The 19577-nt window shown below is 33.3% G+C and overlaps 1 protein-coding gene across 1 annotated transcript; it reads right to left on the bottom strand.

Moving 5' to 3' along the window:
- Nucleotides 1–374: 374 nt before the first annotated feature.
- On the bottom strand, nucleotides 375–6035 carry LOC145586970 (nitrate reductase [NADH]). The gene is made up of 4 exons (XM_081643960.1): nucleotides 4848–6035; nucleotides 4521–4661; nucleotides 3471–3703; nucleotides 375–1961 (listed from the first exon to the last, which is right to left on the bottom strand). Exons 1-4 carry the CDS (start codon nucleotides 5875–5877, stop codon nucleotides 639–641), a joined length of 2727 nt encoding a protein of 908 aa, XP_081500086.1. The 5' UTR covers nucleotides 5878–6035; the 3' UTR covers nucleotides 375–638.
- Nucleotides 6036–19577: the final 13542 nt, after the last annotated feature.

Genomic DNA, 19577 nt, shown 5'->3' with positions numbered 1-19577 from the left:
CATTGTTTACTAGACCAACAGCGAAAACAATGATGTCACCATTCTGCTCATTTGAAGTTGTATGATAAAACTTTTTAGTGGAGAAGTATAAATAAAATTTAACTAATGAAGATTTTTGAAAAAAAAAAATCATGAAGCAATTATACAAGAATTTACTGCCCATTTATTGAGGGGCAAAGACAAATAATAGTACAATATGGTTTAGAGATTACAGAATAGTAATCTCCCTTACACAGACACCGTACCACAAAGGAAAAAACCCACTGCCTACTTGACTTCATCTACTTCATCCTCCATAAACCAATTTCCAAAAGAAAAAAACTTGTGAACAAACAATCTAATGGAGCGCTTATATGTACAAAGATTAGAAGGGAAAAAAAAAAAAAGTACATGCTCCACAAATTACATTACATATTTAGAATATAATGTTCATCATATACTCAATGTAATAGAATTCTACTATACATCCGAAGGTACACCCGCAACAGCGTGTGCATAACACAGGCTTTACATTGCATCGCGTACGTCGGCGCCCCCAATACCAAATGTTATGTATGCACCGTTCGGGCACACAATTAATGTCCGAATGTATAGTAAATGATGATCCCATTTACTGTACTAAACTTGAGAAGCTAAACTTAAAAGATCAACAACTGTTCCTTAATATCATAACCCATCTTATCCAAATTGGGTTGAACTGCAAACTGGATCATAGGAGGAGGCCCACACGTGAGAGCCAACACATCATCCCCAACTGCCGGCACGTGATCTCTGAGAATGGACTCAGTTATAAATCCGGTGTCGTATTGCCAACCTTCACTTCCCTTCTCAACAACGTACCAAACTTTGACTCTATCTCTAAATTCATCAGCCCATTTATCAAGCTCTTCTCGAAGCAATATATCCTCCTCTGCACGATTAGCATACACAACATGCATCTCAGTCTCGTCCTCGGGATCCTTCAGAATGGCCTGCATCACCTGATAAATCGGAGTTATACCGGTCCCGCCTGCGATCATCGCCAGCTTCTTTGCATACTTGGGCTTACCATGGACCGTGAAGTTCCCCTTACCGAGGTACTCAATGTGGCCCAATGGACCCTTCACCTCAACAAATGAGCCCAACTCCAAGGAGTCTAGATGCTGGGACATGACTCCACCGTTAGGGAACCTTGGGTGTTGATCCTTGAAGTAAATCTTGACCACTAGATCAAAGTGCCCGATCTCATCGACGGTGCTAGAAGGGGTGTAGGCTCTCATACAAAGCTTATCCTCGACATTAGCACACAAGAAGATGTGCTTGCCGACAGGTAATCCAAGCACCTGGTCCTGAGATGGTAACCCAAACCGAAACCTTCTTACGTCATGCGAAAGCGAAACTTTCTCGATAAGTTTGCATGATATCTTAACTCTTGGGTTCAATGCCACGTTCCTAAGTGGGGCTGCTTCAGTGATTGGTGCCAAATTGGAGTAGCTGGACGAACCATGCATTGAGTTACCTGGTGAGGACGAGTCTGAAGAGTAACCTGTTGAGATCAATTCACCTATTCTAAAGTCCTCTAGGAGCCTCTTTGCTTTGTCTGAATGTATGGCATCGAACTCTTCCGTGCAGTCGGTTCCGGCATTGATCAGGATGCTGTCTGACCCTCCAGGGTGGTCCTTCAGGAACCGGGTTGCGTCGTACACGTGTCCGTGGACAACAATCCAAGCTGAATCAGCTGAGCTGTGTTTCTTCACTTCAGACATTGAGTACATTTTTGAGGTTGTGTTCATGAATGGGGTGGATGCTGTCCTCTTCAATGTAGGTCCAGAATCAGAGAGCTCTAGATGGCGTTCCCTAGCCATCCACCCGCCCGACTTGTTGCCGGGTTGGGTCGGGTGCTCGAACACGATACCGATTTCTCCCTTGTGAGGCTTGCACACATTAGTCTTAACTCGGAACCAGCAGTTGTTCATCATACCCTACATTTACGTACCAAAGTGGACAACAATTAGATTAAAAAAAATATACATGTACTAAATTGAACATAATTTTGTGAAGTCATGTTAAGATTTTAACAACTTTGATTATTTTAAAGTAATATTATTAGATTCAATCAAAGTTAAAATAATTGTACACTTTATTCCAAGGTAAGAGGGAAAAGGGAGGAGAGGTCAAAGATGCGATGTTATTTTACAAATCAAGTGACATGCCAGTCAAGATTCTACAGCTATAGCACAAATAGCAGGAAAAACGACAAAATTTTCTGATTAAATAAAACTATTCATCTTATGATTATTATTCATTAATCACTTTCGAGCTATAAAACGGCTTAATTAAAGTAATGGAGCCATTTTTAAAAGAATATTGACCCTAGGCCACTTGCAGAGGAAAAGGATGGAGGAGAAAGAAAAGATAAAAAGATACATCCCCTTTAATTTGTGCCAAGCCATTTATTTAATACTTAATATATTGTTTAATCTTTCAAATTAGTAATAATCAAGGTGTTAAGAGTATAGTTGGACGGCCCACTGGTTTATTTTAACATGTGAAGCCAATTCCTTCTTGGCTTAGTCGGCTAAAAGTTCCAAATTTTCCACCACTTCCGGAAGTGCTAATTAAGAGATTGGAATCAAGTGTGGGAAGCTCCACCAACTTAGTATATTAAATACTAATGTGGTAGAAAAAAAAAAAAACTATTAAACTCACCTCTCGATCTCTAGTGAAAAGAAAGGAATTAGGTTTTTTAATCCGCGAATAAAACTCTCTGCCAATAAGACTCTCGGCCAAACTCGTTTAATCATCATCATCATCAATTAAAAAAACACAATATCATACCCAAAAACGTCTTCTCGTTAAAAATTTCTGCATAAATGCAGCTGGCTCACAACTTCACAAGTGGACTAGTTGGTTGTTACACAATGTAAAAATCTGAGGACTATACTAATATACTACAGTAGTATGCAAATAGCATATTCTATACTTTTTTTAAAAAAGAATTTATGAGGTTTATCTATGTTACAACTTACAAGTTGAAGCAGAAAGGTCAGAGAAGGAATCGAGATACGAGTATTAGCTACGCAACAGAGAGAGGGTAAGGACAAATACACAACCAAACAAATCAACCCTCTTCAGTCTTCACCCATAGGAATTAGGAAAGGCCACTTTTTTGACTTAACAAACACAAGAAAAGGCTCTTTTTATAGGCCCCTTTATTTTTTTAAGGACTACCCTACCCAACAATAACTGCCATCTCATGTGAATATATCACAGCTTAATCACCACCTTATAATATATCTGCCCCTATTCATGTTACTAATCAGGCGCTTCCCAATAAATATACGTGGTACATAATATAACTAATATTTTTACTACATATTTAATATTTTTTTCTTTTTTTTTTTTTGACGAGAACTATATATTTAATATTATCAGACCACTTAACCAACATAAAATTATTGAAAAAAATAATTATGAAATAGAGTTTTTACCATGACGTTCCAAATGAGCTTCTCGGGTTGGGTGTTGAGACTTTCATCCCAAGCACGGACTGAAATCTCTTTAGCTCCGAGCAAGTCAAGTACTTCAACCTCTAGCGACCAGAAACACCAACACCAGTATTTGCCATACTTGGTTGGCTTCTCCTGGTGGTCCAATTCACATACTTCCCATGTTTCACCTCCATCCATTGTCACTTCCACTCGGGTCACCTTCCTTCCTCCTCCTATTCCATAATTACAACAATGGTAAATTTAAGACGTCTCAAAAATTCAAAAGTAAAACACCTATTGTAGTAGAGGTACATGACCTTTCGATGGGACGAAATTGCAATTATAATACTTGTATTACTATTTCAACTTGTTTGAAGAATTAGCGGCTAGTGGCATTTGGAGGGTCAAAAAATCCAAACCAATTTTATTTTTTCAATTGGAGGAAATCATAAGCCCCTAGTATGTCTCAGAAATCGCAATCTTGACTTTAATTTTATAACTTTTGTACTTTTAAAAGGGCAAATAATACAATTAACAAATCAACTACAATTAGTCTTTTATTCAACCAACTAGGATTATTATTTTAATTGAATACAGTACTATGTTATACAAATGATAGAGTGACGTAATCAAATTTCTTCCAAGGTCGTGGCAATTGACTTTTTGAACGAGGCATCTAAGATTCCTCCCCTGGTTTTTCTTTTTCCTGGAGGATTCCCTGTTCTAATTTCTAACGTGTCTTTATTCCGTAGCTCAATTTTAATTTGTCATTTTCTTTCATGTAATTACATACCATCCTTTTTACTATTTTTAGCAATATATTGTAATTTTATGTAGTGATATTCAATATTTACATTAACTTATTAGGCGGACACTCTTTCATAAGAAAAAACAAAAAGATCATTTTACTGTACAAAAATAAGATGTATTTACTCTTAGAAGGTGTAGCATGTTGTTAAAAGACGATAACCTATCTTAAGTTACATCCTAAAACTTTTTTGTAACATAATAACAAGACGAGAAACAAAGCGAATAGGCTGAAAAACATACCAGAATAGGCGTAGCCCCTGATTGTGTAAGGGCGTTGGGTAGTCCACGCGTTGATCGGCAAGATTTCCTCGTGACAAGGTGTTGTTATAACCGAGTTAACGTTGAGCTCATTTATGATGTACTCCGGTTTGTACCACCATGCTGCAATCTCAATTTATTAGAAACACTCCAAAACAATAATCGTAAGTGAAAACATAGATACTTTATCAACATCAGCCATGACACATCACTTTTTGATCTATTTGTTGCGCCTATCACATTTATTAGATTTAGATGAAGATGGAATCGAATTACTATAATTATAATAAAAGAAACAAACAAATATACCTTGAGAATTTGCAAGTTCAGCATCAACATGAGAAGGAAGCACTCTGTTGTCCTTGTAATGGTAGTAATTATCTGACTCCGCAGTAGTCACAATAATCCTCTTCAACCATTTCACCATTCGACCGCCAATGAACCCGGGAATGATCATCCGAACGGGAAACCCGTGATCGGGGTTAAGTTTCTCACCATTTTGCATGTAGGCTAGGATAATGTCACGAGCAGGGTCCATTGCAAACTCTCTTTTGACACTAGTCCCGTACTTTGACCCTCCGCCTCCAGGGAGATCCTCGGCGCCCTCGAAACATACATTGAGGGCGCCTTTCGTACAACTCATGATCCCACACCGCTTTAACACATCGCGGAGTGGGACACCGCGCCATACCGAGGTGGATATGGCTGCAGAACCCCAATTAAACCCTATAGATTGTTTGGTCATGTTCTGTTCCTTCCTTCGGTTCCCTGCGCACACTAGTGACACAGGGAACTCCCGGCTCTGGAAGTCATTAACCAACTGCTCCATTGTGAGCTTCACCGGGCGCTTCACGAGCCCGGTCACCTCAATGGTCCAGTCCTCCCACTTAGCGTTGGGGACCGGACCATGGTTCCGCACGTAATGAAGCGCAACCGGGGTAAGAAACCCGTGGTGCATTAAACGGGTCAATGGTGGCTCCGAATTGAAGGGGTGCTTCCCCGTAAGACGGATCATTGAAGGATTCCTCTCAATCCATTGATCCGCCGTCCCCTCGTCGCGGGTGTCCACGGCAGACGGCTCTAACTCGCTGTTACCTTTCTTGATCAACTCTTTCCAGACGTTGATCTCATTTTCGTCATCATCATCCTCACTGTCGCTATAGTAGCGATTATTACTAATACTATTATCAATCAATTTTATGTCGGCTGATTTATTAAAAGAATTATTAAAATTGTAACCCCGAACCGGTGAGTCGGAACGGTGGTGTGTGGTGAATGGGGACCGAACGACGCCGTTCATGGCCGCCGGATTATATTGGCGATCCACAGAAGCCGCCATAGCTTAAAGGAAGAAAATGTAGGGAATTTTAATTATAAAAAAAAATAGAAAGAATGAGAAAGAAGACTAATCGTCTTCCTGTGTATTTTCTGTGCTGGTTCTAATTTACCTATGTTTTTATGGTTTTGTGTTTCACTGGAAAAGAAATGGGTTTTGGAGTGGATGTGTATATATAGGGGTGAAGTGGGGTCCTATTCATGATATTTAATGATATTTTATAACAAACACATACACTAGAATTTTTATATTGTGAGCAGTGAGCCCACTATATTACAACAAACTCTCAACTCATGGCCATGGTGCAACTAATTACTACTCATGGTCTCAAATTTAAGTAGAAGAGATATACCAAAAACTACACCCGTCAATCGGCCACATCCAATAAAATTGGTTCGATTTATATTATCCGACTCAACTTTACTATTAATTTTAATTGAAATGGTCTGAATCTGACATATACCAAAATATTGATTGGTTTCACTCAATTAAGCTTAATTGTAATCAAAAGACTCATGTATTAAATTAGACCATCACCACATCTCATCTAAACTATCTAAACGTAAACTATATTTAATTGATCTTGTTGGTTCGTTATATATCACATAATATTAGTTTAAAGGGAGATCGAAACAAATTAGATGTTAATTTTAGTAATCCTTATTATAAATTTTAACAGTCATAAAATGAATGCTTGATTCAAATATACATGCATGCAATGCCCGAGATTTTATAGTAGGTCTACCTCGTATAAAAATAGAGTCACATATAATGAATCAAATGGTGCAACTAATTTTAAACAAATTGAGCAGAACGAAGTTAAGGTATATTGATCCGTACATACTTGCTTATTCTTGATTTGATTTGAATAGGAGAGGAAATGGCCATATCTAAGTTTCAGCAAGCAAAATCTTAAGCTAAATGCGAACCCTGTCCTTTTTATGAAGCTAGTCTTGTTATTCAGATTACTCACTTCAGACACAATATATATTATTGTTGATACATGAAATTTGGAGGACACATGATACATAATTATTAAGCACACATCTGCCAGTATGTACGAGAATCCGTTACTATACAACCTAGATGAAACTTAATTGAGAAGTGTTGCATTTATCAAATAATCATTCACCATTATTATTGTGAATTTGTGATTGACTCCAATTCAAGGTAATAAGACACGCGCTCTGAAGTGATTAATTTAATCAAATATAAATTAATTAAAAGCAGTGTCAACAAAGGATCGGATCAATACATTAAAATATTGAAGTAATTAAATTATATTAAGGGCATATGATGAACAGCTTGAGCGTAGAGGTTGTAATTAAAGGTTGTTGCATGGGGGATTGGGGGGGGGGGGGGGGGGCAGCTTCTTATGTGGTTCCATACATAAACATAAGACGCACTTATGTACCTACTTACATACAAATTAAACCAGCTGCGGTATGCTGTTATGTCACGTTGTTTTGACTTGTAAAAATAACAAAAAAAGGAAAAGAAGGTAAAAAAAGAGAAAAACGTGCATATTATACGACCAGACATTGAAACTTTAGAGGTATAAAAAGTGAAGCATAAATGAGCCATGACTGTAATGAGTATGACCCCAGGCCAGATATTAACTGCCCTTTGTTCTACCTCTCCCAGTTGTTAACTTATTTAATTAATTAGCTTCCATTTTATTTCTTTCCTCTTTACGTAAAAAGAAGGCCAGCACATGTACATACACCACACGTACACTTAGCTTTAATTTTAATTTCAAAAGTATTACAAACTACATACACTATTATTATACGGAGTAATATTAAGCTAAATTAAGTTTGCTTCAATTAATTTCTTGATTTCGTGAAACAATTTATTACTTGGGGCGCCTCTTGTCTCTGATTAGCAGTGACTTGTTTCATTTGTTTATATCTCAGTGCTTTTATGCTTGTTCCTACCAAATACCAATTATGTATTTATGTATTGCTCGAGTTAGGTCCATTAAATTCTTTTTGTATTATTGTTAAAGTTCTATAAGTGTTAGGAATATTGCCAATCTTAGTATTTTAATGTGGGCATATAGTTTCGTTGACGGATCTTTGATCAGAAAATTAGGGGCAAAAAATATAATTACGGAATCCACAACTCCACAAGGCCCTGGATCAATGAACAATAAGGTGTCATTTTATGTGGTTAAGTGGTTTGGCTCAACGCATGCGTTGATGCACACATCCACTTACAAGCCCAAAGTCCTTTACGAGTAGTTGGTTATAGTTTGAGCAGCTCCTTTAGTTGTGGGCGCTAACAAGTTTAGTTGGTTAACTTAAATGTCTTGGGAGTGGTATTTATTTAAATCTTGTCTACATTATTGTCTTCTATAACTCTTTCTAACGCTAAAAAAAAAAGTAATTCCTAGCTAGCTACAAGCTAGGTGATATTTTATCTCTTCGTAATTCAATGTGAATTAACTCACATAATATGGGTAAAAATTAATTAGATGATTATACAAGTATATGTTTATTAGGTGTATCATCTTATGGTTTGCTTGTGCTCAAATCTAAGTACAAATGTCAAAGGAATCATCAATCTTGTAAAATTGGTACTCACTAATTAATACTTGTATTAAAAAAGCAAGAGGCATTTTCTCAATTCAAAGTTTCAAACCCATAATACGATCCCATCCTACCCATATCATATCCCGGGTCACTTTCCGGTTTTCGTGCCTCATGCTTTGGAGAATGTATATACTATGTTTAGATACTAGTCCAATTTAGGGAAAGTATCAACTAACGATAAAACTATAAAAGGGCAAGTGATAGTGAACGTACTTATAGTATTAGGGGGTGTTTGGTTCAAGCATATTAAGTATAAGGTACAGATTTGAAATGACCAAAATCCATACATTGTGTTTGTTTATAGAAATTTCATTTTTCAAACTCATACCTCAAACCCCCAAGGTATGGGTTTTTGAAACCCAAGAGGGGAGGTGAGTATGGCTCATACCCATACCTTTAGTTTAAAATTAAAAGGAAAACTATCATTCCTAGAAAAAAACCAAACACATGAAATCAAGTATCAAATTCCAACCCCATACCACTCAGGTTTTATTCTTCATTCCAAACCTATACCATTGTTTGAACCAAACGCCTCCTTAGTCTTCCAAAAAATAAAAAGGAGTTGAAATGGTAAATAAAAGGCAAGTGAATTATTTATATATTGGCTGCCCACATCAATTAATATCAAAAAGGCTGTTAAGTATTAATGAGATTCAGTAAACAAAATTTGCAATTAAGCAGAGCGCACGTTCCGTATGCGTATGCATGTCAAATGTCATTCAATTACATCTAATTTATCAAGTGCTCAAATTAAGACTACATTTTCTCAAAAAAAAATAAAAAAAAAAATTAAGACTACATTAATATATGTTCCGTAATTAATAGAAGAAGATTCACCAACTATTACGTAAATTATTAAATATGATAGGTAACTAATAGTAGTTTGCTTAGATGTTAAAACATCAACATTATATATTACCGGCCTCTTATTGCACCTCATTATAAATTTTCTTACTGCTATATCCAATACTCCGTATATGCGTTTGTCATTAGATACCAAGTAGATGGTATGACACATACTTATTAAATTAGGAGAGTTTATATTTATTTATTTTTTAATGAAAAGGATTTAGTAAATGAGATAAACGTTTTCCTATAGGCTAGAGAATTTATATAAATTTTGCAAGATATTGCATTCATCATCAATTTGTACTGTGTTACCTAAGCTAAGCATATCTATCCTAATTAAATACAATTATACAATACGAGTAGCATATATCTCCATCGTAATCATGCATATTCTTAGGTTGAGGTGATGGAGTAGTGGCATCGCTCCCATTTCGTATCTCTGAGGTCTAGGGATCAAACCTCATAGGACTCATTTGAGGGATTTCCCTTATCTCTCCCCTTAAATAAGCCCCCTATGACACGTGTTACATTCTGGTATTGTTTTTTCCCTCAAAAACTCTCCTTCCCCCTTTTTTTTTTGGTTAATATTTGATTCTATAATAATATCATTCCAAATCTTTTATATTATCTTGACAAATATATATTCCTTTTTATTTGGTGTATATAATTATTCTATATACATTTATCTAAATAATTATTTCAACTCCTTTTTAATTATCTTTTAAATGGAGTATTATAAGATTTAGCCAGAAAAGTAATGATAAATTGATTCATATAATAGATGTTATAGAAATTACTTTAGAACATCACTTATTATTATTTTTTTCAAATATCTCAGCTAGCTAATATTTTATTTCAATTTCAATTTAATATGATTATATATTTAAGTTAATTACAATTTTGTTTATGAAATTTACTATTATACGTACCTATTATCACAAATTAAGGATTTATAGAGTATAGTATAGGCGTATAGCTATAAAATAAAAGTTGTGTTTGACAAATGATTTTTTAGATAGTTTAAGTGGAGATTTTAGTTTTTTGTGTTGATTGATTTTTGATATTTATTAAAAGTGCATTTATTAATAATTGTTTATTAATATGGCCACTAGACCTGATCAAACCAAGTCCTGCCTGAAAAATTCTCGGGTTTGGGCAGCCTAAAAAAATCCATTTTTAGATAATCTTTGGCTTTGCCTTTTAATATAGATTATGACATTATAATTTCTATATATTTGATTTGTATGTTTTATCAAATTGTATTCATTATTGGATATAATTAATTTTCTTACAAAAATGAAAAATTAAACTTATCCTGTACGACACGGGCCTTAGACTAGTTAATTTTAAATATGCCATCGAAAATTATTTAAATTAGTTACTATCAAATTGATCCGTCAAAAGATCAAAGATATTCGTAACATAAATTTAGATATTTGTAAATTTATTTTGTCGCCAACGGCAGTGATTACAGTCCATTACACTGTACTTGTATAATACTCCGTAATGTAATGCACTCTTTAAAATTTAAAAAGAAAAAGGAAAAAAAAAATGGTGTAAATTAACTATTGACCAATTAGTAAGTACTCCCTCCATCTAGGAATGGCAATCCAATCCGGATCTGACATTACTCCGCCCCGATCCTAGGTAAAAAAATCCGCTCTGAGTCCGAGAAAAAAGTAATTCGAGTTCGACTTCGTTAAAATAATCCGACTCCGAGTCGGAGGAGGGTTGGAGTCGAATCCTACAAAAAATCCGAGAAAAAAATCCGACTCCGGCAAATGTGCGACTCTGACGGATTATCCGACTCTGATTTCAATAGATAGTAGATTTTGGTGTGGGTCATGGTGGCATTGGATGTGGGTTGTAAAGGCCTAAATAGCCCAATTTCTCAAAGCATATTGAATAACGAAAAAAAAACCAGAATTGGGTCGGATCGGAGTCGGATTTAGCCTTCGACTTCCTGTAGGGTCGGAGTCGGATTTAGCATAATTCGCCCCGAGTCCGACCCATTGTCATCCCTACCTCCATCCCCAAATTACATTTCTATTTCTAACATTTATTCCTCACGTAATAGAAGAAAATAGGAATGTAATTTAGGGTTTGAGGGAGTAGTTAGCTAAGATTCAGAATCAGAATCTATGAGCTAAAATTGATAATAATAATAATAATAATAATAATAATAATAATAATAATAATAATAAATAAATAAATAAATAAATAATTGTGGTGAGGGTAAAAAACATAAAGAAAAGAGTTAAAGAGGAGGGTCATATAATGAGAAGTGGCGCATGGGAAATTCAACAGCCAGGCCAACTAACTCGGAACGCTAAAACGTGGGGCTTACATTTGATTTTACAGCTGCCTTCTTTGCTTGGTTTCTATTTACAAGAACTTGCCAATTTGAATTGCTGGTTTATACTTTTTGAGGTGTTCATCATATACACGACTCCCACACACGCCATTTAATTAACTGTTCATCGTCCTATAATTATTTCCGTTATTACTATTACTATTCGTGATATGGAATCCATACCATACTATTCAATTATATTGCTATTCAATTATCTATGTTTTACAATAGGCGCAATATTTTTGTCTTTTATGTAATAATAATATAATGTCGTTAGCATAATTATTCTTAGGCAAAAGCTAACGAACGCTCCCGAGGGCGTTGGATAAGCTAGCTAAAAGTATAACGATTAAATTAAAATTAACATTAATTACACCGATCGACGCGTGATTTCGTCATGTTTTTCCAAATCAATACCACTTTAGGTAATATTTTAAATGTTTATCCAACGTCCCGTGAGCGTTCGTTTGCAACATCCTTATTTTTAAATTGTTTATACTTTTAACTAATCAAAGTATCAACTAACCCTATTCAAAACCTAATAGGAAGTAAATATACCACATTTTTAAACTCTTTATATGGCCAAGTAATAACTAAACTATATGCTGAATGTAGAGACTGAACAACTTGTATCTTTAACTTGAAAGTTATTGGGTATATATCAATCCATTTGTTGATGTTGTTATTATCTCTACATTAAAATATCTTAATGATCAATTACTTACATTACATTGAAAAATTTTGTATAGTACATTACTTGATTTTTTCAATTTTTATTTTATATATAAGCTTAAACAACGCACTACATAAAATAATTAAAGGAAGTAAGACTAGAGTTTGCGGTCGTGGCAAGGTTGTGGGCATTCTGAACTACGTCTCGCTGCACTTTGTGAACGCTGCACCAAACAAAACCCTTGCTGAGTTGATGGATATGATCCACCGTCCATCTAAGAGTAATATCTTGACCGGATAAATCCTTGTGTGAGTGCACCAACGAAGCTGAAACTGTATATATAGTTATTTCACATTAGTATAATGTAAATGTAACTAGTTGTCAAATAAGATTGATTATAGTTGACATAACTAGCACATTACTACCACCTTCTTCAATTCTTCTCCACTTTTCCATACATTGTAATGATAGAAAATTAAGAAATTGATTTTAAAAAATGAATAGAAAAGGGGAAAAAAAAAAAAAAAAAAAAGCAAAAGGTAAAACAATACAGAGTAACAACAAAGAGAAGTATACTGATTTTGGATCATGGAAAACAATATATAATCTCAAATCTATAAACATATAAAAATACTTTTTTTTTTTAATTTTATTTTACGTTTTCTAATACATTATTAATATCGCCAATATCTTTAATTATTACGAATAGTATGTTATAAAATTATATAACAAGATGTATTTAAAAGATCTCATATGATTATACTTGTAATGTCTAGTTAAAGTAAAATGTATAAAAAATGTAAAACTTAAAGTGCTAAAAATAAAATTGCATAAATATTGTCAAAATTAAAGTGTTGTAAGTGAAAAAAAAAAACGAAGAATTAAGTTGGAAGGGTAGGAAGATACTACGCATTGTACTTGGTACAAATTTAAGTAGGCGGCTCCGAAGCATCACGAAAAGGCAATTGACTCCTTTTAATCACAAAAATAAAAAGTTTTCCGACTCGCCTCTTCCGTTGGGCCGTCCCCAGTTGGTGCCTTTCATTCATTCAATTAGATTTTGTTTTTCGTTTTTAATGAATATTGAAAATATTTTTTGCATTTTTATTTCCCCACTCTTCTCTCCTTAGTTCCCTCTTTTGTCTGTTTTTTTCGTCGGACAACCACTCTTCTCTCCTTAGTTCCCTCTTTTGTCTGTTTTTTTCGTCGGACAAAAATTATTTCTGTCAAAACTTCAATTCAATAACATCCATAGACTTGGGGAGCCCCTTTTACACGTCGCTTTCTTCCCATCATATGGTCGTGGAGTTTTTTAATTTCGCCTAAAAATATTCTTCTATTTTTGAATTTATATTATAGGTTATTATTCTTTTTCAAGAAAAAATTTGCAATCTAATTATGTGTGAATGATTATAGGATTATTTTTATCTCATCATTTGTAGTTTGAGTGAAACGTAAAATGTGTGATTTGTTTCGATCATACATCTTCAAATAAAATTTATTGAACGTTTCATTTATCATTGTATGAAACTTTCATTCATTTTTTTCTGAGATTGATTATTACGTAAAATGGCTAATCTAAGGGTCTGTCATTTACTGAACTGAGCTGAACTGAATATTTTATGTGAGAAGAAAATTAAAAGCTGAACTGAACTAAACTAAACTGAAAATTAAGCTGATGTGAACAGACCCTAAATCAATACATTGATAAGTTTAATAAAAAAAAAAAATTAATCCGTAATAAGGTAGCTAGGAATTGTTTTGTTTTTCTTTAAAATTACATTCCTCTTTATACAATATGGTTGCTTTTGGTCAAAAAAGAGCATGCATTTGGATTCATTTAATATATGGAAAATATATACTTCGTATAATATATCCCACCGAGCATAAAGCAAGATTTTATGTTTCCCTTGTTCCTTTTTTATACTCCGACCTTTTGGCCCATTCACATGCAACTCTATGGACTATGCATATGTTTATGATTTAGCTGCAAGTATATGGAATCAATTTGTCCACCTTTATTAATCATCTAAAATCCCCCCTAAACTTATATAGAAGCCACAATCATCTTACCTTTTTTTTACCCGTCAAAAAAAAAAAAAAAATCTTACCTTTTTTTTTAAGCAACCACAATCATCTTACTTAAAAAATAAAAATACATCTCTTAACGATGTATTTTTTTATTTTCTAGAAGACCTAACATGCAATTTTTTTTTTATTTTTTATTTTTTGAATAGACCTAACTTACAATATGTTCATTAATATTGTAATGGTTTTGAGCATTGTCATTATTTGATCATTTATATAATGTAGAGAACACAAAATTCTCACTAATCTTTTTATAAAACTTTTTTTTTGTCAGCTCTTGTCGTTATGATAAATGAATATAAATAGATTCTACAAAAAAAAAACCATATTATAACCTTAATACTTCAATTTATAATATATAAATGGAGTAATAAATATATAATTGGGTTTGGTCTTTAACCTAATAATCCTTTTATTATCAATTTATCATAGTTATGTGGGAAGGGAAAAGGGGGGTGGTGGGGGACTAGGCCATTAAAAAAATATATTCAATCCTATCCTAATAATTTTCACAAAAAAGGAACAACTTTTCCAAAGACATTGGGCACTTTCATAGGAAAGGAGAAGATAAATAAAATGATGGTTTTATATATTAGTTCCTTTTCTTGTGGAAAAATGTGGTGTAAGCATGTAACACCTACCCAAAAGTTAAGAGGAAAATGAAACTACATACAAAACTAAATTGGCTTTCAAATTTTTGAATGGCTCTTAATTCTCAGCCCATTATATTCCTACCATTTCCTTTTGAGGGTATTTATCATACCAGAGTTTATCCTTAAAACATTACACTAAATTTTGATATAAGTTTATAATTTTGCAACAAACGTCTAAAACATTATGAAAAGAAAAAAATAATAAAAAAACCAATCAAATTGAAATTTCAAGTAGTTGTTGAATTGTACCGTAGGGTAACATACGGACTATTGCTAAAGGAAAGTGTGCTCTAGCTTTACAAATTTAGCAATTTCAACAGAAATTCAGGAAATTTCTTCATCACTAATTCACGAGGAAATTTCATTCAGCTGTCGCCAAAAACATTATGCTATACAAATTTCTTGTGTGATTTCTCTCCATTCAATACTTTAGTTTTAACTTGATACTTCCCTTTGCTTGGTTTGCTTAGGTAGGCCAAATTAATTAGGACCTCAAACAAACATAAGGAAATGGACAAATATTATACCTCTACTTGGACTAGATAGAATCAAAATCTTTCTTGATATGATCCAAAATCCCATATTAACTCAATATTACTTGTGTGTCTACATCATGCCAGGTTGGATAATTTTTTTTTTTTTTAAAAAAAATAACTTTTCACTTAAAACATGTTCCCTTTATCAAGATTTAATTTTCGACCTTTCTCGCTAAAATGATGTTACAATGCCCTTAATAGTCGAGAATTCAAGCTGTTTAATTCATATTAAAATAAGATACTATTAGTAAATTTACATAACTAGCTAAGTGGATGATGAATACACACATATTTAAAAGATATTTGACATGTATAACATGCTAGGGCAAAATTAATGTAACAAATTGGACTAGTTGCCCAAATTGGACTAGTTGATGGAGTGATGGGATGCCTTAGCTAGCTTTGTGACCAAAGAAAGAGTACTAATGGATAGAAATAATAATAGAATCCCAAAACCTTCCTTCTATTGGATGATGCAGTGGCCCATATACAGTATAGCCTATAGGCCATATATTCATTTCGTACCCAACTTTTTGTGATGGATATATTCACATAAACCATGAATCTTTTGTATGTGTTGTTTGATTTTGAGGAGTAATTCAATAGCTTAAAATACCTGCATGTCTATTCTTATTTTGAAATACTTTCAGTTCTCTTCTTAAGGCTGGGATAGGAACAAGTGCCAAAATCTTCCTTCTTTTCATTTATGGGATGATGGTGTGAAAGTTCTTTACGAAGATTACATACGTCCTCAATATATCATTATCATTGACACAAACTTTATAAGAATATTCATACATTATTCTACATATCAAATAGAAGAAAAGATGGATACTGTAAAAAGAGATTTCACTTAAAAGTATACCTTTTCTATTTGTTACTCCGTAATTGACATGTATATTTAGTCACTATAGTCTGTGCGTATATAACACTGAACAATCCTTACTTCAATCTTCAATTTCTTCTTCTTTTGTAAGGAAATTAATGAATTACAATACGTCGTAGATATACATTCTTGTAAATAAATCATTTTTACACTTAATATGGTTTTAAATTTTTAATCAACGACACTCCAAACAATTATATACTTCTTAAATTAAATCACAAATACGATTAAAAAAAGAGTAACAACAATGCACCAGTCAAACACAATATTTGCACCTTTTTTCAAAGATTCCCAATTAATCATGTACTCCCTTTAGAAATTGTAGCACAAAATGAAAAGGCATTACACCTCGTTCACTTAATTTGGACTATTATTAGTCCTCTAAATATTATTAGTACAATTGGAACATGAATTAGGTTTTTACTAAAAATAAAATAAAATAATAAACTAGATAGCTAGAATCCACTTTTCTTGCTGAGGAGAATCTGAAGGAGCATCTTCCTCATTATATTATTGTTTGATTTTCTGATGTCGTTCACTCAAGAACATAACCAATGTATATAACTAATTGGAATTCGTTAATATTGGGTTTAGAAAACTAAAAAAGTTCTTATTATGTAGTATGAAGTATGTAGCATGGTCCATTGTCATCCTTTAAATGGATGTATCGACCAAACTCTAATAAGAATTAAAAGATTTTAATAAATTCACTATATATTAGGTTGGCACTAACATTCTTTGGCCCTCTTCCCTTTGTATTTTTGAAAGCTACCTAATTCAAGATTGGGGTGATGTATAACTCATTTTCCTCATTCGATGAAACATCTTCTTATATTTGTATATAGTTGGAGCAATTTTAGAGAAACAAACATTGAAGTCTTGGTTTGTTTACCACATTTCCAAATTATTTTTAGAAAAATAATTTTTTAATTAATTTTTATAATTAATTAATGGTTAATAATAAGTTCAAATAAATCTTACAAAGAGTAATAAGGTTTAAAGTTTATCAAAGTTCAATTTATAAATAAAAAATTTAATAAAGTGTATTTAGTTCAGTTAAATTCCAAAAAGTTAAAAAAATCTAAATAAGTAAAGATCGGGTGAATAAAACATATCTAGGTTTGTGATTTTTGTATTAAGTGGAGTATTAGAGTAGTAGTTCCTATATCCATATATGGTCTCCAGCAAAACATTTTAACGAATATAAATTCCAAAATAATACCGGTAGATAATTTTAATGAAAATGATGGTGGGTGTTAGGTAATAATATTTGTTTAGAGACAAAAGGGAAGTTTAGAATTCAAGTGATTTATAAGTATGCACTAATGGAAGTAGAATGCAAGTAGAAATATCTTATAATAAAATGCATCTATAACCTTTATTTTATACATCTATATATAGCATATCTAATAATTTTCTCATCCGAGTCATTTTTAATTGGAAGCAAATTTACACCAATTTTGAAAGTGAAATACAATTATGTTTTAGAATTATGTGCTAATATTCATACCTTTTGCGTCTATTATATTATAACACCAGCAATCCAACAATACTTTTGTAATATTGTATTGCAAATGTCCCTTCAATAAACGTCATGCTCATGGATTTCTTAGATCTTTTCTAAAGGTTGTCACTTTTTTAAAAAAGAAAAAAGAAAAAAAAAAAAGCTAAAAGTGCAGCTCAAAAAAATATCTCCTTTGAATTAGTTGATTTTATAACTCAATCAGAATTCTATTTCTTGCAATTAAAGATGAACTGATATTGTTCAATCTTGGATTTGGGCTTAGGATTTAAAGATTGGGCTTTTGGTCGCTGACTAAGCGCAATGGAAAGCGGGCCTCTTTCATTGAATGCCGTCTTTGGGCCCACTAGTTACAAACAAGAAATCGATGGAATTTCTCTTGCAGAGTTGCGGCCTTACTGGTGACCTGGTGCTAATCATTCCACATTGCATTGTAGGATCATTAAATATTACTAGTATTCCCTGTAAAGTTCCATTCCCACCAAATTCATACCGTCAAGTCGTCAATCAAACAAGCACTCAGTAGATTGAAATAATAACACAATCGATATGTAAAAACTACTACGAATTTAAATTGATTAATAAAGTAGTAGGGTGGTACCTTATTTTTTGGATCAAATCTCACTTACACATTACTACTCTTTATACATCTAAAAAGAAAAATGTCCGTACAAGTAATAAGACAATAGGTACTTCCTCTGTTTCATATCAATTGACACGTTTAATTTAAATAGGTTTACCAATACATACTTTTAAATGTAAATTGCTGTAGTTAATCTTGTTGGTTGTCTCCATTTGAGTTAGTTAGTAAGATCTTTTCTTCCTGTCCTTTTTGGAGTCAGTGCTTCAGTTGGAAATTCCTTAACAGATTAGTCATAAGGTGTCACCTTGATCAGTTGATGATGACTTTTTTTTTATTTTTTATTTTTTTATTTGTGACCAAGACGACCAAATTACTAAAACTTAAAAGAAAAGAGGAAAATAAAAGCCCCTCTCCAATGGAGTAGTTGTTTCCTTTTCTTTTCTTTTCTTTTTTTCTTCCTTTTTTTTTAAAAAAATTTAATTTTCTTTCCAAATTAATCCCTGTGCACATTAAATTGATTTATGATCATATGGAAATATCAGATTTATTGTCAACTCTGGAAGATCCTATTTTAAGGTTAAAGACATAAGACTTAGTGCTAATCAACTCTTGGATTGAAACTCCAACAAATCAAAATAAGGAGAAAAAACAGGCAGAAAAAATGGGTAAGCTGGAAAAACAAGAAAAATGGAGTGTTAATGGTGTTATAGTCACAGTGTATGAGGAATCATCTACTTCTGCTTCTGGGCCGCGGCCTCGGAAGATTAGAACTATCACCCCTAAATCAACCACACCATCATGCGGCTATGACCGCCGTGCTGACCTCCTGGCCTACGCTCATCGCCTCCGAAATGTGGGGTCCCAACAGATTCAACATCATCATAGGCATAGCCTTCCACTTTTTTCAAATCTACCCTATAAGCCCAAGGTAATCACGAACATCACTTGATTAGTGCATGATTGTTA

Source organism: Chenopodium album, chromosome 16 (genome assembly GCF_948465745.1).
Source record: "Chenopodium album chromosome 16, dcCheAlbu1.1, whole genome shotgun sequence".
Lineage (NCBI taxonomy): Eukaryota > Viridiplantae > Streptophyta > Magnoliopsida > Caryophyllales > Amaranthaceae > Chenopodium > Chenopodium album.
This window is presented reverse-complemented; position numbering and strand designations above follow the sequence as displayed.

Coding starts and splice junctions, on each gene's coding strand:
- LOC145586970 (XM_081643960.1), bottom strand. CDS start 5,877: ATGGCGGCTTCTGTGGATCGCCAATATAATCCGGCGGCCATGAACGGC. Junction 3,704..4,520: donor CAGGGGCTACGCCTATTCTG/GTATGTTTTTCA, acceptor ATTATGGAATAG/GAGGAGGAAGGAAGGTGACC. Junction 1,962..3,470: donor AGCTCATTTGGAACGTCATG/GTAAAAACTCTA, acceptor ACGTAAATGTAG/GGTATGATGAACAACTGCTG.